General features: G+C 47.5%; 1 protein-coding gene across 5 annotated transcripts in view; it reads left to right on the forward strand.

The window, feature by feature from the left end:
- AFF3 (ALF transcription elongation factor 3) overlaps positions 1 to 24,758 on the forward strand; it is a 563,963-nt gene that overhangs the window by 401,423 nt on the left and 137,782 nt on the right. For all 5 annotated transcript variants that reach the window (XM_073664860.1, XM_073664861.1, XM_073664864.1 and 2 more), the window contains one exon: positions 16,479 to 16,530. In XM_073664860.1, the coding sequence (XP_073520961.1) occupies positions 16,479 to 16,530 (52 nt within the window). The remainder of the gene's footprint in view (positions 1 to 16,478; positions 16,531 to 24,758) is intronic.

A 24,758-nucleotide genomic window follows, 5' to 3' on the forward strand; every position in this document is an offset into this window, starting at 1 on the left:
GTTTCTCTCTAAGGAGACAGACACAAGACTTCTTCTGGGGTATATTGTTGATGACATTCACAATACAGGAGCATCAATGAGCCATCAAAAGAAAGTGTCCACCCAATATGGTACGTCAAGCCTAAAGCATCGCACGCCCTGAAATGGAACATTCTATAAATTTTCGTGCCAATAGTGATGAGCGAGCATGCTCGTTTAATCCTTTCACCAAGCACGCTCGGGTGCTTACTCAGTATCTTCGGCGTGCTCGTATATTATATTCGAGTCCCTGCATCTGCATTATTTACAGCTCTAAGACAGCCTGAACACATGTAGGGATTGCTTGTTTGTTAGGAAATCCTCACATGTGTTGAGGCTGTCTTACAGCTGTAAATCATGCAGACGCAGGGACTCGAACATAATGCCGAAGATACTTGGTAAACACCCGAGCGTGCTCGGTGAAAGGGTTAAACGAGCACGCTCGCTCATCACTACTTGCCAACAAAATAGGTTCTGTGGAGAATTTTTAAAGATATTTCCGTAAAGAAAACTTGCCAGCTACCCTTTCCCGCAGATCACTGTAGCGTGCCAAAAAGAGATTGATAGGCAGGTTCCTAGATCTCCCTCACATTTTGGAGGTTGTCCACTACTTTACCATTTATGGCCTATCCTTAGGCCACACCCGCACACCGATCAGACATTGATGAGCTATCCTAAGGATAGGCCATCAATGTTAAAGTAGTGGACAACCTCTTTAAGCGTTTTACTACTGATGCCTCTCCGCACTGACAAAGGTGATGATTGGGTCTCGCCATTTGTCGTCAAAAGCCATCCCAAAACTGAACATACTGCTCAATTTACATTTCATTTCTTCTAGTACTCTGTATAACCTAAAAATAAGTACAAAATTAGTCAGTTATGTTGCTAAACCAGAGATTGCACAGTTTATAATAATTTCTGTAAAAATTGCCTCCACAGGTGTGCATGACTAACAAGAAAAGCTAGGTGATTTTAAAGTCCTCTTTCCATGGAGGGAGTTGAGTAGCTTGGAGAAAGCTAGCACTGATTAGCTGTTCCTCAGAGACCAAATTATGTAGTCTAGTGAGTTTATCATTTATGCATCAATGAAAATTACAATTTGCAGAGTTTAAACTTAACTTTTATTAACAACAAAATATAGTGAGCGCACTAAAGAAATCACATATTACTCGTATATGTTACTTTGAGTACTATGAATACCTGAGAACTGGATCTGAGGTTTCCACCCAGGTCGGTGCGACTGTTAATTTTGTTTTCCACCGCAATTATTGGGATTCATTTATTATATAGCACCCGTAAAGGGAATCTGTCAGCAGGTTTTGTTATTTAATCTGAGAAAAGTCTAATGTAAGGGCAGAGAGCTTGATTCCAGCTATGTGTCACTTTTTAGTCTGCATGCTGTAATTTCAATAAAACAGTGTTTTTATCGGCAAGAGATTATCACTGCCGGACTAGGTGTCATGTACCAGGTAGTCCAATTAATTTGTGTAACCCAGCTCCCACCACTGATTGGCAGCTTGCTGACAATGTACAGTGTACACAAAAAGCCTCTAATCAGTGATGTGGGTATGGTTATACACAGCTCAACATTCTGACAATTGCTACATCTGCAGCAAAGAAAACAGGGATTATATCAAAAGTATGCAAAGCAATCCAGTAAGTGACGCATCGCTGGATCAGGGTCTCTGCCCCTACACCATGCAGCTCTCAGATTCAATAGCAAAATCCTGCTGCTAGATTCCTGTTAAAAGGATGCTCACCATTAGTGCCTTAATTAGAATGTTTTGTATATCTGGCCCTGTTAGGGCTTTCCTATTGTGAATGTGAAGGCTGTAGTCAATCAACAGCCACTGATGGCTGCAGCCGTTGTGTGACAAGATTTGGGGGGAACACAGTAGCCAGTACAGCGGAGTGGGAGGTGAGTACAGTTTGTTTTTCTATTTCCCACCCTAAGCCCATACCCAATACGTTTTAAAGTAGGGGAAAATGCCTTTAATATAATTTACTTTATTGATCCCCAAAGTATCTGCTTCCTTACTGTTTATTAGACTCATATTGCATATTATTTCATGATTTGGTGCAATTTAAATAAAAAATATCTATGTTTGATGATATTTGTGTTTTGTTTAAATTAAAACTATTCAAATGTATACATATGTAGGGAGATGGACATATTGCCCTGGTCCCCCTTGATGACATCAGTGCTGTGTACAATGTGAAGTGTAATCTGAATGTCCTGCGTCTTGTGTACATATTGTGTTATGTGAAGTGTAAGATGTTTGCCAATGTGATGTATGTAGTAATGTAAGCAATGTACAGTACAGGATTTTATAGTATAGGATAAGCATTATAAGTGTAATAGGCTTAGTGTATAAAGATGTTTTACATTGTTAGTATGAAGATGTAGCCTGCCCAGCCACAGGTAGCTGGCAGGGAGAGTTATAATACAGTTAATGTTTGGGAACAGCCCACAGTGAGAGGGGGGGTAGCCTAGGGAAGGCAGATGACTTCCTGAATAGAGTGAGTGAGTGAGAAGTTGGAGAGCAACAAGTGTGCAGTGCCGCCAAAGGGTGATCCACAGCTAGAAGGAGACGGGAACTGACAGAAAAGACAAAGTGGCCTTCCACCTTAAAGGGGTCCTTGGATAGGACGACGTGTCACAAGAAACCCTGAGCTTGATAAACGCCAAAGGTACGGACCTAAAGAGGACTGAGACTGTGGGGCTAGTGAGGGTCCCGAGCGGTGGATCCAGGGCGTTCGTAGTGATAGGACGTGGAGCTGAGTGGGTGTAGAGAAAGTCGCTGAACTGTACTTTGGCGGCAAGCTAGGCTGTAACGAAGTAGGGCGAAACAGTGTGCTATATCGGTTCAGGAGTAGACTACAGCGGAAGGAAACGATGTCTGTGAAAAGATTTCTGCTGTGAATGAAATGTGCTTAAGACTCTGTACTCGCTATTCCTTATATGTAACCCTTATTAAGTTCAGTAAAATACCCATGTTTGCACGGAAGTCTCAAAGCCCACATAACTCCAACATCAACACCCAGCCAGGACCCACACAATTTTCCTGTAAAGTGCCAGAGTGTGATGGGACAGCAGCACCAGTTGGTCATGAGTGCCGCTCTGCAGCACTTTACACATGTGCCAGGGAAAATTGATCTTTAACATACAAACAAGAGTGTCCCTGTTTAACCATCCATAATTTTGGGAGACATGCACATGACCTCTTCATAACTCCCCAAAGTGAATACAGAGTGTATTCAGACTCAGATTTTAAAAGAAAATCAGATCCAAACTGGACCTTAAATAAATTCAGACAGCAGTCCAAACCCCAAAGTGATTGTGGACCCTTTACCACAAAATACAGACCTCAGTTCAGTCCTAATTATAAGTTCCTGACGATTCCTCAAAATACAGGCCCCCAAATCAATACAGACTCCAGCCCCCCTCTTAAAAAAAACCATATCCCAGACCCCAAAATAAATACAGAACAAAGATCAAATACCTCCAAAGGAATTCAGAACCCAGGGTAAATACAGACTTTGTTAGAGATATAATAGATCTGTGGGAACTTTCTCCACAATTTTTCAGCAATTCATCAGAGCATTAAGCCATCCTAGGGTGAATTCAAAGTCCTTGATTGGGAAATTTCCAGTGACCCTTTACTATACCTCTTGAAATTGACACTGTTTCCCATATGTAAATGTAAGAGGGTGACCGGGACAGTCATGTGCCTCTTCCATCTTAATGCACATAATGCTGTGTTCTATGTTTATATATGAGCATTCATATGATCTAATGTCTGATGGGTTACTTATAGGTTTAATATAGGAAGGTGCGCGGATCCGAGGACAGAGACTAGGCACTAAGCAGAGTCCGGCAGCCATAGACCCAGGCCAGGGTTAGAAGGTGCGCGGGAGAGAGAGAGAGTGCCGACAGCCCTCAGCAGGAGCTGAGGACCGAACAGAGGCTGTGAAAAAGGGATGTACATATATATATCTATATCCGAGTAGCACAGCGAGAGAGAACAAGGACTGTGGAAAAGGGATAGGAGCCTTATCAGAGTAGCACAGCTTCCAAAGGACAAGCGGCAACCAGGACAGAGGGTGTGCTGAAGGTGAAAGTCTGCCTTCTGTGATAAACCGAGTCGGAAGGTAGAGAAACGGCTTATTGTCCCTGCATAAGACCTGGGCCTGAGAATATCTGCTGCACCTGCCTGTACACTGCAATCTGTCAGTAAAGTTGGTTTTATTTAAAAGCACTGACTCTATCCGTTTATTCATGTGCGAGGTGTCGGGGTGCTCGCTGAAGGTTGCTCAGTAGACTCGCCCACGACTGCCACCTCGTTACATAAACATGCTACAAAATTGCTTTTAGACATCTTAACAGTAGCCCGATGTCTTGTTGCAAGATGGTGGAAACAGACCTCCCACCTTCCCTTTTGCTTTATATACAAAAACCAAGGAAGTTAGGAATTTAGAACACATTGCAGCCTTAATTAACTAGTTCAGGACTGACCATTTACCCCCATTTCTTACCAGGCACATTTTTCTTTTTTTCCGTACATGCGAGAAAAAACAGTTGTAAAAAGTTCTCATTTTGATATCCAAATCATTTTTGCATCTTTTTTAGTGATACATGGGGTTTAATTTTTATCTTCAATGGTGTGTAAAAGTGTTTGCCCCCTTCCTGATTTCTTATTCTTTTGCATGTTTGTCACAATTAAATGTTTCAGATCACAAAACAAATTAATATTAGACAAAGATAACACAAGTAATCACAAAATGCAGTTTTTAAATGAAGGTCTTTATTATTAAGTCTATGTGCGCACGTTCAGTATTTGAATGCAGAAATTTCTGCAGCGTTTCTGCATCTCTTGGTGAGAAAAATGCTGCAGAAAAAACATGCATTTTGCCGCGATTTTGATGCGTTTTTTGATGCGTTTTTTTTTATGCGTTTTTGGACATCAATGAATGCTTTTTGGAGCTAAATAAAGATGTTTCAAAAAAGAAACGTGGACATTGCTTCAACCCATGGATTACCGTCAGACCTAGGGTGAGTATATTGGTTAATTTAAATGATTAAAGCATGTGTCTGTTGTATTTCAAATAAAGTGTTTACTCTGTGTGTGTTTATTTAACTTTTTATTTTGCTTTAATTAGCTTTTAGTAATGAAAGGGTCTGATTAACACCTTGTCATCACCAAACAAAATGGCTAGGTGTCAGCCAATCACATACACCCAATCTCATTAGCATTTCCATTTAAGTCATTTCTGGGGCAGCTGAGATCTGCTATTTTTAGCCTAGGAAGGTGTCATTAGGCAAACATGTTCCCTGGCTATTAATAGCAGCTGTTTCATTAGCCTCTACGTCCTCACGAACAGCAACAAGCAGCGCTTTGGACGCATCGTATTTTCGCTGCATCCAAAACGCTGTTTTCTAATGCCGCACTTTTGTTATCAATACATGCGGATCCACAGCATATAATGACTATTTTATGTCAAAACGCATTGTATGGTGAATAATAAATAAAAATTGTACAGGAAATAATATTTGCCTATATTTACCTGTATTATCGATTATTGGGACCGCATTTAGCCTGGAGAGAAATCAATGTCCATTACATTCCTATGACAACTCTGAAGGGGTTCTCAATAGCTACCAGGAACGTGCAGCAGACCAGCAGCGAAGGAAAACTCACTATTGTGATCTTTAAGGATCGATATGCAAGACTGCAAGATCCATAGATAGGTGAATACAATATTGATTTGTATGCACCCATCTTAGCAAAGCAGCTACATTTAGATCTGTGCTCTCTCTGTTTCTTTCGCCTTCTTTTTCTACGGCGGACAATAATTTTTTTATTGTTCTCTCAATCCCAGACACCCTCGTCTCCTGAAAAAATACAAAAATAAAAAAAACAACTATATCCCTCACCTGTCCGCCGTCATGACGTAATCCAGATTGTCCCTCGGTGATCCGGGTCACTTCTACAGCAGCCACATCAATCACTGATGGGACTGCTGTAGAAGAGAGCACTATAGACTAACAGGAGTGTAAAATCACTCCTGTCAGTGTACATTGCTCTGCTGCAGGCTGAGGTCAGGTGAGTTCATCAGCTGAAGATCAGCTGATAAGCTCTAGTGACCTCATACTGCATCAGTACTGTGTGGGAACATTCGTGAGAATATTCCCATACAGCACGGGTGCCATAAACTGAGGTCCCGGAACTCTCAGCTAATCTTCAGCTGATGAAATCACGTGACCTCAGCTGGCAGCAGCAATGTACACTGCCATGAGCGAGTGCGCTCCCATTAGTGTACCGCCGGCCGCCAGGATGATCGCGTCTCTGGGGGACATTAGTAGGATGGCGGGACACCGGAGGACGCCGGACAGGTGAGGATAAAAGGTGTTTTTTATTTTAAATAGATTTTTACTCTTTTTTTTTCACCGCGCTCGGCTGAGGAGACTACTGCTCCCCTTAGCCGCGCCGCTCTCGCTGTTATCAGCGGGAGCGGTGGTCGGATGATGGGAGAAGTAGTCTTCTTCCCCAGCCCGAGTATCATTCTTTGAGCGTTTTTGCGCTGCAGAAACGCTGCAAAGAATGGACATGCTGCATATTTTAACGCAATGACAATCCTGAGTGGAAATTTTCGCATTATGTGCACAGCACATCAGGATTGGCATTGCATTAGCTGGCACAAGGATTACCTAGCATTTTTGGTGCATTTCCGTGTGGGAAAAACGCAGTGAAAACGCATCAAAAACGTACAGTGTGTGTAGCACCCTGAGGATTCGGCTGCTACAGGGGTATTGCACCTCAACCCAGAGGTGTGATATTCCACTCCCGGGTAAGGATGGAGTGTGGAACTGAGCTCAGATAGACTGCATGCACTACATACATCCCATTTCAGAGGAGCAGGCCGACGGTACTCCCACTTAGAAATGTGCAGGTACAACCGAGCCTGTTCCTGGCTGGAGTGGGAGGGGGGTGGTACATCCCATGTAGTGTAGGGGCAGATAGGGGGAGCAGTCTGGGTAGTGATAGGAGCTCATTGGGTGCTGGTCACCTGAGCTCACACATAGAGGGATATATAAGGTGGGCACCAACTAGAGTCAGGGTCAGACGCAGAGAGTCAGTCAGCTGCAGAGGACAAGTCGGATGCAGAGAGCAGGAAACAGCAGCCCTGGAGAGAGAGAGAGTGGAGCAGAGAAAGACCCAGAGGGGGAAGACTGAAGGGACCCAAGAACCCAAATTAGAACACCGGGTGAGGAGTCAGCATCAGGGTACCGGAACCCAAGCTGGTGGGGGCAAAAACAATCCCCAGCCAGAGACCGGAGATCGTGGGCAGCGTTTGCCACGGTCACCCACCACATTCACCCTGAAGGCAAACCACATGAAGGGTCAGGGAACCCAGGGCCAAGGGTGTCCCAAAAGAAGGCCCGAGGGAGCTGGACCTAGGTGAATCCCTGGTGGGGACGGCTGAAGAAAGGACAGAGGGAGAGCTCAGGGCCACGCTCCGGACTTGTTTGGGGGTTGGCTGGATCCAGGACCTGGTGGACGCAGCACGGCTCGGGTGGTCACTAGCAGTTGGAGTGACCAGTACAACATCTGCAGTAAGTAAACACCCTTAACTGCACAACCCGAGTCTGTCTTCATTGCCGGCTGCACCGCACCACCACAACCCCCATCCTCTGCGCCTGTCCCCTCTGAGGCTATACCCCTCCCGTTGGGGGTTATCCCACCAAGCTGCGCACCCACCATCAGCCTCAGCGGACCCTGCAGCAGCGGCGGCCACAGTGACCGCATCACAACGGGTGGCGTAGTCGACACAAAAGAACTTTAGTAACATCTGTAAAGCTGCCACATAACACTGAGCTTGACGCCCTGGGCACGGGACCGGGTCACAGCCGCTCGGAGACTACAACCCCCCCCATCTGATCCGGTGCCGGGTATTCCCCTCAAAAAGGAATATGTCCCAGGGGGCGCGTCAACTTTGGCGTAGTCGGCAGGATTACGTGCCCGTAACACCCGGGTACTGCGTGCCTGAAGCAAAGTGCAAGTTTACCTCAGAAAGAAGTCTCCCGCCGGTTCCGGAGGGTCCACGCCATCGGACTCCATCACCAGTCGTTTCCCGCCGATTGTCCGCCATTTCCAGCTTGTTCCCGCCATCTGCCGAGTTTCCCGCCACTGGGAAGCGATTCCCGCCAAAACCGCAGATTTCCCGCCTTGGAAGAGCAGCGGACGCCATTATGGGCGTGCCAAAGGAGGGCAAGAGGCCACCTCCCATCGTGGGCCAGGACAGAAAATGGCGCCAAAAGTGGAAACCGCCCCCACCAACAGAGACTGTGATGCTGGAGGTGTCTGTCAGCGTGAAAGAACTCCCCCTGGAGCTGACAGTCACCGAGTTGCCCCGGGACCGCCCTCGAAGTGGGAGGAGACGAAAGAGAAGAGAAAAGATGGGTGTCGCTTGGAGCAGTCTGGAGCGAGCGGACCCGGAGGCAAGAGGTCTAACAAGGAGTAGCGGAGGAGCTCACCCGGAGATGGAGAGAAAGCAGAACAGCACCGGCCCGCTGGCCAGGAGTCTGCTAGAGACCGAGGAAGGAGGGCAGAGCAGCACCGGCCCGCTGGCCAGGAGCCTGCCGGAAACAGAGCAGAGCAGCACCGACCCGATGGTCAGGAGCCTGCTAGAGTCCACAACCCCGCTAGGTCTAGCGGAGATCCTAGCGCAGCTCCCCCGAGACCGGGAGTGTGCACAAACTGCCCTGGAGGGCCTCGCAAGGAGGATGGCCCGGGTACAGCGTGAGATACTGGCGGAGTGGAGCCGGGAGATGGCCCAGCAACCAGAGACCAGTCAACGGAGCACGCCACCCTGGAAGAGGAAGCAGACCGCCTCTGAGGATGGCGCGGGAGGACCCAAGGCCGGAGACGGCGCCGAGGAGGGAGCCGAACGCATGGAGGCAGGTAAAGGGGACGCCTATACCCCAAGCCGTGACACCGCTTACCTGCCCCAGCTCCCCGTCGCAGAGCCCGAAAGTCCCCCTGCTGTGCCCGTAGCCGCCATGTCACCGCTATGGACTAGGCCCCGACCGGAAGCCGCCGCAGCGACGCCTGTGACGTCACGCGCCTCGATCCGGAGCGTGACAAAGCAGGAATTACCACCAGCCTGGTCGCAAGGCCTAGTACCCCCGGGCGCCGCACCACCAACAGCGCCCCCTACCTCCGCGGAGCCTCCGGCCTGGCCGCAAGGCCAGGTAGCCCAGGGCGCCGCCGTCCTAACGGTGCCCTTCACCTTCCAGGTGCCCCAGGCCTGGCCGCAAGGCCTGGGCAACCCGGGCGCCACCACCACCGCGCCCGCGCCCGCAATACCAAGGGTGCCACACCTGGGGGAGGACCTCTTCAGCCAGCTCACATGGCCGGACGGGCGACCCTTCATCTGGCCCGAAGGATACCATGAGCTGGAGCGGCAACAAAGACTAGGGCCCTTGTGTGAGCCCCTGATCCCGGCTCCGAAGCCCGTGACTCGGGTCTCGCCTCCTTTGGAAGACGCACAGTTTGAGTGGGACCCCACCGGAGAAGATCTAATGGGGTTCACTCAGGAAACTCGGGCAGTCGCCGCTGAGCGGACTGAGTGTTGTCGTCAGCAGCTAGCAGAGTTTACGAGAGAACGGGAGGAGAGGCGGGTCAGAGAACAACGGGCCCAAATCCGGAGCGCGGAGCAGAAGAGCCGGACTAGGAGGAACCCCCGTGCAGCGCATTGTCCCCGCACCATCGGGACAGTGATAAAGTTCAACCCGCAGCATGGGTGGGGCTTTATTCGGGACCGTAACAACCGCGGTGACGTTTTTGTGACTCGCAGAGACGTCGAGTCCCACCTGCCGGAAGGTCACAAAGGCCGTGACCTCTACGTCGGAGACGAGGTCACTTTCACCCGGCACAAGTGTGCCAAAGGACCTTACGCCCTCCACGTACACCGCTTGACGGAGGAGGAGTTGCGGTACGGAGAGGAGGAGCCAGAGGACCCGGACGGGTCTGAAGCAACACCATATCAAGAAAGAGCAGGAGGAAGACGCCGTTGAGTGCGGTCGAGAAGTGATGTAAATAGTTAACCAATCGGGGTATAAAGGAACTGAAACTGGAACTGTTGCTGCTGCTAAAATAGTCCCCGTGGGGACCAGTGAACTGTTTACCCGTTGACCCCTTCATCCTACAGGCTGAGGACTGTGAGCAGCCATTCCCTTCCCTCTACCTGGCCGAGGACTGAGAGCGGCCAACTTCCAACTTCCCTGTATATAGTTGCGCGTCCTAAAGCGCCCCCTACCGGTTTTATAGAAAACCAGATTTTCTAAGAGACTGTCGCACTTTTCCCGGACACACGTTGCACAGTGTCCGGAGGAGGAACCAGAGACAAGAGAAGTCTACGAGAATGTTTATATAAAAAAGTTTTATATATAGAATGTTTTATATGTTTTATTATGTTTATATGAAAAATTTTGTATGTTTTGGTGTTTTATGTCTTACAGCCCGAGGACGTGCTGTGGTTTACCAGGGGGGAATGTAGCACCCTGAGGATTCGGCTGCTACAGGGGTATTGCACCTCAACCCAGAGGTGTGATATTCCACTCCCGGGTAAGGATGGAGTGTGGAACTGAGCTCAGATAGACTGCATGCACTACATACATCCCATTTCAGAGGAGCAGGCCGACGGTACTCCCACTTAGAAATGTGCAGGTACAACCGAGCCTGTTCCTGGCTGGAGTGGGAGGGGGGTGGTACATCCCATGTAGTGTAGGGGCAGATAGGGGGAGCAGTCTGGGTAGTGATAGGAGCTCATTGGGTGCTGGTCACCTGAGCTCACACATAGAGGGATATATAAGGTGGGCACCAACTAGAGTCAGGGTCAGACGCAGAGAGTCAGTCAGCTGCAGAGGACAAGTCGGATGCAGAGAGCAGGAAACAGCAGCCCTGGAGAGAGAGAGAGTGGAGCAGAGAAAGACCCAGAGGGGGAAGACTGAAGGGACCCAAGAACCCAAATTAGAACACCGGGTGAGGAGTCAGCATCAGGGTACCGGAACCCAAGCTGGTGGGGGCAAAAACAATCCCCAGCCAGAGACCGGAGATCGTGGGCAGCGTTTGCCACGGTCACCCACCACATTCACCCTGAAGGCAAACCACATGAAGGGTCAGGGAACCCAGGGCCAAGGGTGTCCCAAAAGAAGGCCCGAGGGAGCTGGACCTAGGTGAATCCCTGGTGGGGACGGCTGAAGAAAGGACAGAGGGAGAGCTCAGGGCCACGCTCCGGACTTGTTTGGGGGTTGGCTGGATCCAGGACCTGGTGGACGCAGCACGGCTCGGGTGGTCACTAGCAGTTGGAGTGACCAGTACAACATCTGCAGTAAGTAAACACCCTTAACTGCACAACCCGAGTCTGTCTTCATTGCCGGCTGCACCGCACCACCACAACCCCCATCCTCTGCGCCTGTCCCCTCTGAGGCTATACCCCTCCCGTTGGGGGTTATCCCACCAAGCTGCGCACCCACCATCAGCCTCAGCGGACCCTGCAGCAGCGGCGGCCACAGTGACCGCATCACAACGGGTGGCGTAGTCGACACAAAAGAACTTTAGTAACATCTGTAAAGCTGCCACATAACACTGAGCTTGACGCCCTGGGCACGGGACCGGGTCACAGCCGCTCGGAGACTACAACCCCCCCCATCTGATCCGGTGCCGGGTATTCCCCTCAAAAAGGAATATGTCCCAGGGGGCGCGTCATGTGCACTTAACCTAAGGGAAAAAGAAATCCAAACTTACAGGGCCATGTGTGAAAAAATGATTGCCCCCTTAATCTAATAACTGGTTGGGCCACCCTTAGCAGCAACAACTGCAGTCAAGCATTTACGATACCTGGCAATGAGTCTTTTACAACGATCTTGAGGAATTTTGGCCTACTTATCTTTGCAAAATTGTTGTAATTCAGCCAAATTGGAGGGTTTCCAAACATGAACCGCCTTTTTAAGGTCATGCCACAGCATCTCAATCGGATTAATGTCTAGGCCACTCCAAAGTCTTAATTTTATTTTTTTTAAGCAATTCAGAGCTGGACTTGCTAGTGTGTTTTGGATCATTGTCCTGTTGCATAACCCAAGTGTGCTTCAGCTTGAGGTCACGAACAGATGGCCGGACAATTTCCTTTAGGATTTTTGGATTTATTTTTCCCTTAAAGGGGTTGTCCACTACTTTGACATTGATGCCCTATCCGTAGGATAGAGCATCAATGTATGATCGGCCGGGGTCCCGCACACGGCACCCCCCTGATCAGCTGTTATCGGTGCCGGGCAGCCGCCGGCCAGAAGTCCTTATCTGCGGTGCTTGGCCATCAAGTTGTAGTGGCCGCTGCTTCTAAGTGCATTTCCGCCTCCCATTCAATTGACTGGGAGGCGGATGTGCGGTTACAAGTGGCGGCCACTACAGATGGATGGCCAAGCACCACAGGTAAGGACTTCCGGCTGGCGGCCGCTGCCGCCAGCACTGATAGCAGCTGAACGACGGGGGTGCCACGTGCGGGACCCCGGCTGATCATACATTGATGGCATCAATGTCAAAGTAGTGGCCAACTTTTTTAATAATAAAGACATTAATTTATAAACTCAATTTTGTGTTTACTTGTGTTATCTTTGGCTAATATTTAAATATGTTTTATGATCCGAAACATTTAAGTGTGACAAATATGCAAAAGAATAAGAAATCTTTTCACACCACTGTATTTATTTTATAGTTATTTTTATACTCCCTTTTTTATATTCTTTTGGGAATACGTTTCAGTTTTCCCATGTTTTAGGTTATTTTGTTGACCACTAAGAACAACTAAAATATATTTTTATACATCGGAAATGTGTTGTTTTTTTTTCATAGGGGTGGGGCTAGTAACAGATTGGTATTATCTGTAGCTTTTTTATTTATTTTTTTATGTAGTTTTTATTTATCTTTAATTTAGTTCACATATTGTGCCCCCCTTAAGGTCACTAAAGAACTTTTGGGGTCATTTCAACATTTACAGTGGCATGTGAAAATTTTGGCACCTCTGGTCAAAATTACTGTTATTGGGAACAGTGAAGCAAGTTTAAGATGAATTGATTTCTAAAAGGCCTAAAGTTAAAGATGACACATTTCCTTTGTATTTTAGGCAAAATAAATACACTGCTCAAAAAATAAAGGGAACACTTAAGCAACAGAATATAACTCCAAGTCAATCAAACTTCTGTGAAATCAGACTGTCCACTTAGGAAGCAACACTGATTGACAATCAATTTCACATGCTGTTGTGCAAATGGAATAGACAATAGATGGAAATTATTGGCAATTATCAAGACACACTCAATAAAGGAGTTGGTCTGCAGGTGGGGACCACAGACCACATCTCAGTACCAATGCTTTCTGGCTGATGTTTTGGTCACTTTTGAATGTTGGTTGTGCTTTCACACTCGTGGTAGCATGAGACAGACTCTACAGCCCACAGAAGTTGCTCAGGTAGTGCAGCTCATCCAAAATGGCACATCAGTGTGAGCTGTGGCAAGAAGGTTTGCTGTGTCTGTCAGTGTAGTGTCCAGAGGCTGGAGGCGCTACCAGGAGACAGGCCAGTACACCAGGAGACGTGGAGGGGGCCGTAGGAGGGCAACAACCCAGCAGCAGGACCGCTACCTCCGCCTTTGTGCAAGGAGGAATAGGAGGAGCACTGCCAGAGCCCTGCAAAATGACCTCCAGCAGGCCACAAATGTGCAAGTGTCTGCACAAACGGTTAGAAACCGACTCCATGAGGGTGGTATGAGGGCCCGACGTCGACAGATGGGGGTTGTGCTCACAGCCCAACACCGTGCAGAACGCTTGGCATTTGCCACCGAACACCAGGATTGGCAAAGTCGCCACTAGCGCCCTGTGCTCTTCACAGATGAAAGCAGGTTCACACTGAGCACATGTGACAGAAGTGACAGAGTCTGGAGACGCTGTGGAGAGCGATCTGCTGCCTGCAACATCCTTCAGCATGACCGGTTTGGCAGTGGGTCAGTAATGGTGTGGGGTGGAATTTCTTTGGAGGGCCGCACAGCCCTCCATGTGCTCGCCAGAGGTAGCTTGACTGCCATTAGGTACCGAGATGAGATCCTCAGACCCCTTGTGAGACCATATGCTGGTGCGGTTGGCTCTGGTTTCCTCCTAATGCAGGACAATGCCAGACCTCATGTGGCTGGAGTGTGTCAGCAGTTCCTGCAAGATGAAGGCATTGAAGCTATGGACTGGCCCGTCCGTTCCCCAGACCTGAATCCGATTGAGCACATCTGGGACATCATGTCTCGCTCCATCCACCAACGTCACGTTGCACCACAGACTGTCCAGGAGTTGGCGGATGCTTTAGTCCAGGTCTGGGAGGAGATCCCACAGGAGACCATCTGCAACCTCATCAGGAGCATGTCCAGGCATTGTAGGGAGGTCATACAGGCACTTGGAGGCCACACACAATACTGAGCCTCATTTTGACTTGTTTTAAGGACATTACATCAAAGTTGGATCAGCCTGTAGTGTGTTTTTCCGCTTTAATTTTGGGGATGACTCCAAATCCAGGCCTCCATTGGTTAATAAATTTGATTTCCATTGATGATTTTTGTGTGATTTTGTTGTCAGCACATTCAACTTTGTACAGAACAAAGTATTCAATGAGAATATGTCATTCATTCAGATCTAGGATGTGTTATTTGAGTGTTCCGTTTATTTTTTTTGAGCAGTGTATATAAATTGTCATCTTTTGCATTTTAAAAATTACAAAAAGGAAAATGGGCCGATGGAAAAGTTTGGGAACCCTTGGAGATTTGTGCGCTCAGATAACTTTGACCAAGGTTTCAGCCTGTTAGGGTTATGGCTTGTTCACTATCATGGTTAGGAAAGGCCATGTGATGCAAATTTCCCAGCTTTATAAAAACCCAGCCTCCTCTAACCTTGTGCCAAAAAACAGCAGCAACTAAGCAGTTGCCTAGCATTCTGAGAATGAAAATGGTGTAGGCCCACAAAGCATGCCACTGTAAATACTTCCTGATATTAAAAGGAATCTGTCACCAAGTTTTTGCTACCGCATCTGAGAGTAGCTTGTCATAGGGACAGAGACCCAGATTCCAGTAATGTAGCACTTACTGGGCTGCAAGCTGTAGTTTTGATAAAATCACTGTGCATATCCACGAAGCTGCCAATCAGTGATGGGGGCAAGGTTATACAGAGCTCTTGAATATGAAGGACTACATGGCAGCAGATTTACTAGTCCTCTAGTAATAATCTAGTAATAAAGCAATGATTTTATCATAATTATAGCTAGCACCCCAGTAAGTGACACATCGCTGTAATCGGTATTTCTTGACTACATTATGCTGCTCTCAGATTAGGTGGCAAAACCTGGTGAAAAATTGTCCTTAAGATGAGAATTTTATGATTGCAGCTAAAGAATGAAATAGCTTATGAGTCCAAAAGTATTCAGTCTCCACCCACTCAGACTGACTGATTGCTGCAGCTTGTACTGAGCACTGTAAGATCTCAGCAGCAGGAGGGACATTGAGAAGCTGTCAGCCTAGGTGAGAATAGACTAACCCAGTGGGTGCTAAAAAAATACAGCATACAGTCTAGAATTATGTGTTGAAGGGATAAACATTTTTTTAATTGACTGTATTTGATCATATGTATTTTAAAGTGTTGATGTCTAAAAATGGATGTCACACGAATATCACAAGGACATAAAAAATGGACATATGAATAAGAACATGGCTGAAAATCGTCTGAGTTTTCTGGATGAAACTTACGGTAAATTATTTTTCATACACTTATCTGTCCCTGGCCTAACTGAGAGAATGGATATTCTCAGTTAGATAAAGGACACTTTTCCACCAAAATAGGAGGTATTTTTAAAGAAGTCTATTTAAAAAGTTGCTTACATTTGTATTTAGGAACGAAATAAACAATAAATGCTGTGTAAAGGTGTAAATAGCCTTAAAATACCAGCTCACAATTTGCGTATAATATTACTAACATTCTTTAATTATAGAATTAATTATTGAATGACAAGAGTTTCTATTTACTTATAAGGATAATAGAAACTACAAAGCTGTTTGTAAAATTAATTAAGCCTCTCTCATTCTACAGTACTTAAATGCTGTTTGATCTGTAATATCCTGCCCAGAAGCCACTTTAGGTCTTGGATTTGTTTCCTCAGGTAATTATAATTTGTCAAACACCAACAAGGATTGTGCTGCGACTCTGTAATAACATACTAATTAGCCTAACTCTGATGTCCTATAGTATTTTTATAATGAAGCTAATAGTCTGACACTGTGGCTAACATAATTGCTGGTTACTTGTTACAATTCTTCACACTAAATAAAAGCCTTTTTAACAATCTGTAATATTTTTCTTTTACTTTGTCATTTATAGAACATTAGAAGATGACTTGAAGCTAAGCAGTGACGAGGATGACTGTATTCAGGTAACATTAATTATCTCTACGTAACCATATATCATCGTTCATGATCTGAAATTATGGAATTGCATCACATCCATTATGTCGCAGGAAGGATTCAGGATGCAATATGGACTCGACCTTTGTGTAATCAAGTGAAGTGAGGAAGAAAGAAATATTTCACTTGTTATGTCATTGATGAGTAATTGCTACAGTTTTAACAGTATATTGTGATGTATAATAGCAACCCTTTTTCATATACCATAATAGGGTATATGAAGTCTTCCTTTTAAGCTGCCTGGTCATTTGTGAAGAATATCTGATCAGCGAAGTTAAAAGTCTGCACACTGGGACAGTGTCAGATTGTGGGGAAAAAACTAGGCAATTGCCCGAGGCGCCCATCACCAAAAGAGCCTCCAGCCTTTAGAAGCCAGAAACTGCACTGGTAATGCCAGTCCTGCATTATTAGTGCAGTTTCCGAGGTAAGAAGTGAAGATGGACCTTTGATGACATCATGGTGTGACCATCATGAGACCAGAGGTCTTTTACCCTGCTAAGGTTGTGGAATAACAGTGGAGAGAGACTAATACATTCTCTAGTATGTGTGTGTTTGTGTGTCATAGACTAATATACTGATGTATGTGTTATATACTGATGTGCGTATGTTATATAATGATGTATTTGTTATAGACTAATATGTCTGTGTTATATACTGATGTGTGTGTTATATATTGATGTGTATGTGTTGTGACAGAGTCATTGGTTTTATATGCGAGGGGAGGTACAGTACAGACCAAAAGTTTGGACACACCTTCTCATTTAAAGATTTTTCTGTATTTTCATAACTATGAAAACTGTACATTCACACTGAAGGCATCAAAACTATGAATTAACACATGTGGAATTATATACTTAACAAAAAAGTGTGAAACAACTGAAAATATGTCTTATATTCTAGGTTCTTCAAAGTAGCCACCTTTTGCTTTGATGACTGCTTTGCACACTCTTGGCATTCTCTTGATGAGCTTCAAGAGGTAGTCACCGGAAATGGTCTTCCAACAATTTTGAAGGAGTTCCCAGAGATGCTTAGCACTTGTTGGCCCTTTTGCCTTCACTCTGCGGTCCAGCTCACCCCAAACCATCTCGATTGGGTTCAGGTCTGGTGACTGTGGAGGCCAGGTCATCTGGCGTAGGACCCCATCACTCTCCTTCTTCGTCAAATAGCCCTTAAACAGCCTGGAGGTGTGTTTGGGGTCATCGTCCTGTTGAAAAATAAATGATGGTCCAACTAAACGCAAACCGGATGGAATAGCATGCCGCTGCAAGATGCTGTGGTAGCCATGCTGGTTCAGTATGCCATCAATTTTGAATAAATCCCCAACAGTGTCACTAGCAAAGCACCCCCACACCATCACACCTCCTCCTCCATGCTTCACGGTGGGAACCAGGCATGTAGAGTCCATCCGTTCACCTTTTCTGCGTCGCACAAAGACACGGTGGTTGGAACCAAAGATCTCAAATTTGGACTCATCAGACCAAAGCACAGATTTCCACTGGTCTAATGTCCATTCCTTGTGTTCTTTAGTCCAAACAAGTCTCTTCTGCTTGTTGCCTGTCCTTAGCAGTGGTTTCCCCGCAGCTATTTTACCATGAAGGCCTGCTGCACAAAGTCTCCTCTTAACAGTTGTTGTAGAGATGTGCTGCTGCTAGAACTCTGTGTAGCATTGACCTGGTCTCTAATCTGAGCTGCAGTTAACCTGCGATTTCTGAGGCTGGTGACTCGGATAAACTTATCCTCAGAAGCAGAGGTGACTCTTGGGCTTCCTTTCCTGGGGCGGTCCTCATGTGAGCCAGTTTCTTTGTAGTGCTTGATGGTTTTTGCAACTGCACTTGGGGACACTTTCAAAGTTTTCCCAATTTTTCGCACTGACTGACCTTCATTTCTTAAAGTAATGATGGCCACTCGTTTTTCTTTACTTAGCTGCTTTTTCCTTGCCATAATACAAATTCTAACAGTCTATTCAGTAGGACTATCAGCTGTGTATCTACCAGACTTCTGCACAACACAACTGATGGATCTAACCCCATTTATAAGGCAAGAAATCCCACTTATTAAACATGACAGGGCACACCTGTGAAGTGAAAACCATTTCCGGTGAATACCTCTTGAAGCTCACCAAGAGAATGCCAAGAGTGTTCAAAGCAGTCATCAAAGCAAAAGGTGGCTACTTTGAAGAACCTAGAATATAAGACATATTTTCAGTTGTTTCACACTTTTTTGTAAGGTATATAATTCCACATGTGTTAATTCATAGTTTTGATGCCTTCAATGTGAATGTACAATTTTCATAGTCATGAAAATACAGAAAAATCTTTAAATGAGAAGGTGTGTCAAAACTTTTGGTCTGTACTGTATGTGTCACTCAGGATGCTCTCCTGTGTTAACTAAGACCTACGGAATTTCTGCCAGCATGTTATATACTGGGGGTAACCTCTTTTAAAGGGAGTGGTTTTATGGGAATGACGTAGAGATGGGAGGGAAGTAATTCCCCATACCTCCCCCTCAGGGTATGGCTGAACAGGGTTTAAATGTTCAGTCAGTTTGTTTTCCTGTGTGGAGTGTGTGGTCTGGAGATTGAAGTCTCCAGGCTGTGTGTGGCTGATGCCAGAGAGCAACACTGGAGGACTGGTGTTGCTGAAACTTCACAGGACTATCTCCAGCCAGCAAAGGCCTTGCTGGCTAGAGGACTTTGTTATATTTCATCTTTTGGTTTCCCATTAACCCCAAGAGGGACTGTTTATTTTTATGGGACGCTGCTGGAGTTTATGCCGCACAATAAATCCGCAGTACGTTTACCCAAACTGTGTGTCCTGTGTCTGCCTCCAGAGAGCCGAGCAAGTCGCATTACAGTTGGTGTGAGAGTGCTGGCAAACATCCAGGAACACATGTACCTGCCACAGAGAACGGTGGATGTCCTGGGTGAAGGCCGTCAGCTACCAGAGATGTCCGGCAACATGGAGGAGCTTATTAAGCATTTAGTCCAGAGCCAGCAGCAGCAACATCAGCAGCACCTGCAACAATTACAGCAACATCGGGAGCTACAGCAGCAGCAGATCCTGCAGCAGCAAGCTCAACAGGAGACAACCAAACTGTTACTACAACAGTTCTAGTTATAGCAAAAGGCGCAGCACTAGCAGGAACAGCAACATCAGATACAGCTTCTGGCGGACGCCATCCAGGGTAAAGCGGCCACCCCAACCCTAGGGCCGACTGATGACTCCCACGTCAAGAAGGCGGTAAGACGGGCCATGCAGAAGATGACCCCTGGGGATGATGTAGAAGCATTTCTGACAGTCTTTGAGAGGTTGGCTGATCAGGAGAGACTTCCACAGGAAAGTAGGCAGAGGTTCTGGCACCATATTTGTCAGGGGAACACCAAAAGGCATGTTACGACTTGGCACTGCAGGATGCCAAGGAATACGCCATGCTAAAGACAGAGATCTTAGCATGCCTGGGAATGAATATGGCAGTGACAGCCCAACGAGTCCACCACTGGGCATATGCCAGCGACAAGCCTCCTCGCTCGCAGATGTTTAACCCACTGCATCTCGTTCAAAAGTGGTTGCAGCCACTCCAGCCCAGATGGTCGAACAGGTGGTGATTGATAGATTCGTGCACTCCCTTCCCAAGCCAGTACAGACTTGGGTTGCCCAGGGCGATCCCCAGAACGCAAATGATTTAATCGGCCTGGTAGAGAGGTACCAGGTGGTTGAGAAATCCCTCGGGAAACCGAATATAGTCACTTCTCCGTACTGGGATACCCAAAAGGGGGCGGGTTCACCACGGAAGGGGTCTAGAGCCACCACTGGGGGGCGTCCCACTCCCACTGAAGGTGCCACAAGGACTGTTGCAAAAGATATAGTCTGTTGGCGGTGTCACAACCTTGGACACGTAGCCGCCAGGTGTCATATGTCCCCTGAGTCCATGGACTGCAGCCTAGGCAGACGGGTCACCTATTATGCTTATCCAGCCTGCAGTGTGGACTGTCGACCCGGCGAGGGGCTGCAAGCTTGTGCCGTGTCTGTCAGTGGGGTAAAGGTGCTTGGACTGATGGACTCTGGGAATCTGGTGACCTTAATCAGAGCTACCCTTCTCCACCATTTGATCCCTTCCGAAACTGTGGGCGTTCAGTGCATCCATGGGGACGCCAAAGATTATCCCGTGGTCACAGTGACAGTGGGAAAAGACTGTTGTGCCCAATCCCACGAAGTCGGGGTGGTTAAGGACCTGATACATCCTGTCATACTGGGCCGTGATTTTTCTTTATTTTGGGACTTGTGGGGGAAGGGAACTGGACTAAGTAGCGTGGGCAAAAGCCAGGTCCCTGGAGAAGAACCCCCGACGAAGTCTCAGGTGGATGAGTTCCCACTGTGTGTCCTTGCCGGCGATGAGGGCAAGACGGTGACCAAGGAGGCAGACCTCCCTGAGTTAGATATGTCCGGAGAGAACTTTGGGACTGCTCAAGTTCGAGACCTGACCTTAAAGAGGGCGTTTGAGCAGGTTACTGTATGTAATGGGGTTGCCCAAGAGCCGGGGGCCGACACCAGGTTCCCTCACTTTGCAGTGCAGGGGGAGTTGCTATATCGGGTGGCCAAACTAAGGGGCGGTGAGATAGTGGAACAGCTGTTAGTGCCGGGGCCATACAGATGGAGGGTACTAGATATGGCCCATTCTCATGTTGTGGGGGGACACCTAGGGGTCGAGAAAACTCAGGAGAGGATACTGAGAAGGTTTTATTGGTCAGGGTGTTACCGACAAATTCAGAACTATTGTAGGTCCTGCCCCACCTGCCAAATAACCGCTCCCTCTTCCCACTTCCGTAGTCCATTAGTTCCACTACAGGTAATAGAAATCCTCTTTGAGAGGATTGCTACGGACCTAGTAGGGTCCTTAGTCAAATCAGCTCGAGGCCACCAATATATCCTGGTGATCATGGACTATGCGACCCGATATCCAGAAGCAGTGCCGCTTAGGAACTCGTCAAGTAAATGCATAGCCAGGGAGCTCGTCCATATATTTGCCAGGACCGGTCTGCCGAAGGAAATCCTAACAGACCAAGGGAACCCGTTCATGAGCAAGGTAATGAAGGAGCAGTGCAAGGTCTTCCAGATTACCCAGCTGCAAACCTCCATTTACCATCCGCAGACCGACGGCTTAGTAGAGCGCTTTAACAAGACCCTGAAAGCGATGCTCAAGAAAGTTGTAGAGAAGGATGGACGGGACTGGGACTACCTGCTGGCCTTCCTGCTCTTCTCGGTAAGGGAGGTTCCACAAGCCTCTACCGGTTTTTCTCCGTTTGAGCTCCTGTATGGACGACATCCGCGAGGGCTCCTGGACATCGCTAAGGAAATCTGGGAAACCGAGGCTACGTCACACCGGAGCATCATTGAACATGTCGTCGCCCAGATGCAGGAAAGCCGCACCAAATATACCATGTGAACTTGATCAAGCTGTGGCGGGACCGGGAACCTGTGGAAATTCCTTGCCTGGAAGCCGCATCCGAAGGCAAGGTGGAGGAGGTCACTATAGCCGACCCTGAAGCAATAGTGTTGAGAACTACTACAGCGGAATGGAGAGCTGTTCTCAGAGTTGCCGGGGCATACTCAGGCGGTAGAGCATGACGTGCTAACAGAGCCCCACATAAGAAGTATGCCGCGGCCTACCTTGACGACCTTCTAATCTTTAGCCCAGACTGGGCTAGCCATCTACCTAAACTACAGGCCATTCTGGATGCTCTAAGGAAGGCGGGATTTACCATAAATCCGAGAAAATGCGCCGTCGGAAAAGAGGAGGCCAAGTACCTATGTCGTCGGGAGAGGTGAAATAAAACCACAGGTCAATAAAGTGGAGGCAATCCAGAACTGGCCGCAACCTCTCTACAAGAAACAAGTAAGAGTGTTCCTGGGAATGGTGGGATATTACTGGCGGTTTATCCCAAATTTTGCTATGATGGCTGCGCCACTGATGGATCTCCTAAAAGGCACCAGGTCAACCATGGTGAAGTGGACGGAGGAGACAGAAACTGCTCTTCAACTGTTGAAGTCAGCACTGTGTAAACAGCTGGTCCTGGTCGCACCAGATTTTAAGAAAGAGTTCGTGGTCCAGACAGACGCTTCAGAGATGGGTCTAGGAGCCGTATTCTCTCAAGAGATAAATTGGGAAGAGCATCCCATTCTCTATCTGAGCTGGAAACTTTCATCATGCGAGAAGAACTATGCAATAGTGGAGAAAGAGTGTCTAGCCATAAAGTGGGCCGTAGATACCGGAAGTTTATGTTGGTGTCAGACCATGCCCCATTGAGATGGTTGAGGGAAAAGAGGGGTAAAAAATGCCAGGGTAACTAGATGGTTCCTAGCTCTTCAGGACTTCAGCTTTCACATAGAGCATAGGCCAGAGAAGTTACATGGGAATGCTGATGCCCTTTATAGAATTCCCTGTCTGGTATCGGAAGGTGCCCAAACCTCCGGCTATGGGCAGAGGGGGGGAATATGTGACAGAGTCACTGGTTTTATATGCCAGAGGAGGTATGTGTGGCTGAACAGGGTTTAAATGTTTAGTCAGTTTGTTTTCCTGTGTGGAGTGTGTGGTCTGGTGATTGAAGTCTCCAGGCTGAGTGTGGCTGACGCCAGAGACCAACACCGGAGGACTGGTGTTGCTGAAACTTCACAAGACTATCTGCAGTCAGCAAAGGCCTAGCTGGCTAGAGGACTCTGTTATATTTCATCTTTTGGTTTCCCGTTAACTCCAGGAGGGACTGTTTATTTTTATGGGACGCTGCTGAAGTTTATGCCGCACAATAAACCCGCAGGAAGTTTACCCAAACCGTGTGTCCTGTGTCAGGGGTTGATATAACCACTTTATATGTATAACAATTATTCTAAAAGGGGTTAGTAACAGTGGTAACAAACAGTAACTTGAAATAAGCATAATAAGTCTTTTCAGTAAGTAATAGTAAAGTACTTTGCAAAAATGTGATGCACCCAGTCGTGGGAGTCACCACGTGAGTTTTCTTCCTCTCTATATGGCCCTAGCTGGGGGTCACCCGTTCTTCCCGCTAGGCCGCAAGTCTCTTTCGGATATAGTCAGTCAGGTCCCTTTTAGCTTCCCATGCACCAACCGGTACCCTCCCAACCTGAAGTCTTAATCCCAACTGTCCCGGTACCATAGGTGAAAGTTGGAAGTAAAGGCCCTGCTCACTTGCGCGGTTCCTCCGCTACTGCTCGCGCACCTCTCCTGTCACGGTCTTCTCTCAGCTCTTCTCAGCTTGACTGATGGCGATAGTCTCTCAGACTAGGAGCAAAGGGGTCCAGACTTTGTCTCTTGACAGGCGACATCGGATCCAGGGAACTTGATCAATGCAGAGCACGGGTCCTGGATGGACAATATGCGCAGAACTCGGGGCTCTTCTTTGAGGGGTCTGGACCTTATCAGGCGGTGTCCAGCACTTAGGCAACGCAGGCCTCTGGCTGAGGCCTGTCATACTGGACTTTGCGGTACCTCTGGAGCACGTCTGCTCTGCAGCCTGACGCCAAATCTGCCTGTGGCTTGGCGTGCTGGGCTTTTATATCCTGGAAATCGCGTCTCGGGTGGGGGTCACCACCACAAACTTGGTGAAGTGATCAGTCATCACCAACAAATACCCATAGCCATGTACGAAGTTCCGATCATCAGATAGTCAATCATCAAGACCTCCAAGGGCGCAGAAGTTTGGATGGTCTGAACATGAGCTCTATGTTCCGGGGGTTTATTTAGCTCACACAGGCAGACTCCTTCAACTTCTTGGCACAGGTGGGGCCAATACACCAGCTGCTGTAACCACCGAAAGGCCTTCACCACACCAAAGTGGGCACCCCTCTCATGAGCTTCCTTAGCTAATTGCACTACTACACTTCTGGAGCCACCACTTGCCAGGTAACATCGAACTCCCGAGGTAGATGAATCCTTTGGCACAGCAGGCCATCTTTCAGGAAGAGCCTTTCCCACTGGCCAAAAATTTGCAGGGTAGTTGGGAGTGAAGCAGCCCTGGCCTCCTGGTCAGGTCTTTGCCTCAGGGTAACCCATTTTCTCAGTTTCGCTAGTTCTGGGTCGGACTGTTGCAGATGTAGCCACTCGTCGATTCAGTGGCCCAGAATCAGGGTGGGTCTGGACTCTTTTCCAGACTTCTGGGTGGCTATTACAGCAGCAGCAAACTGTT

This window comes from Phyllobates terribilis, unplaced genomic scaffold, assembly GCF_046119375.1.
Source record: "Phyllobates terribilis strain yellow unplaced genomic scaffold, ASM4611937v1 Scaffold_2__4_contigs__length_985480577, whole genome shotgun sequence".
Lineage (NCBI taxonomy): Eukaryota > Metazoa > Chordata > Amphibia > Anura > Dendrobatidae > Phyllobates > Phyllobates terribilis.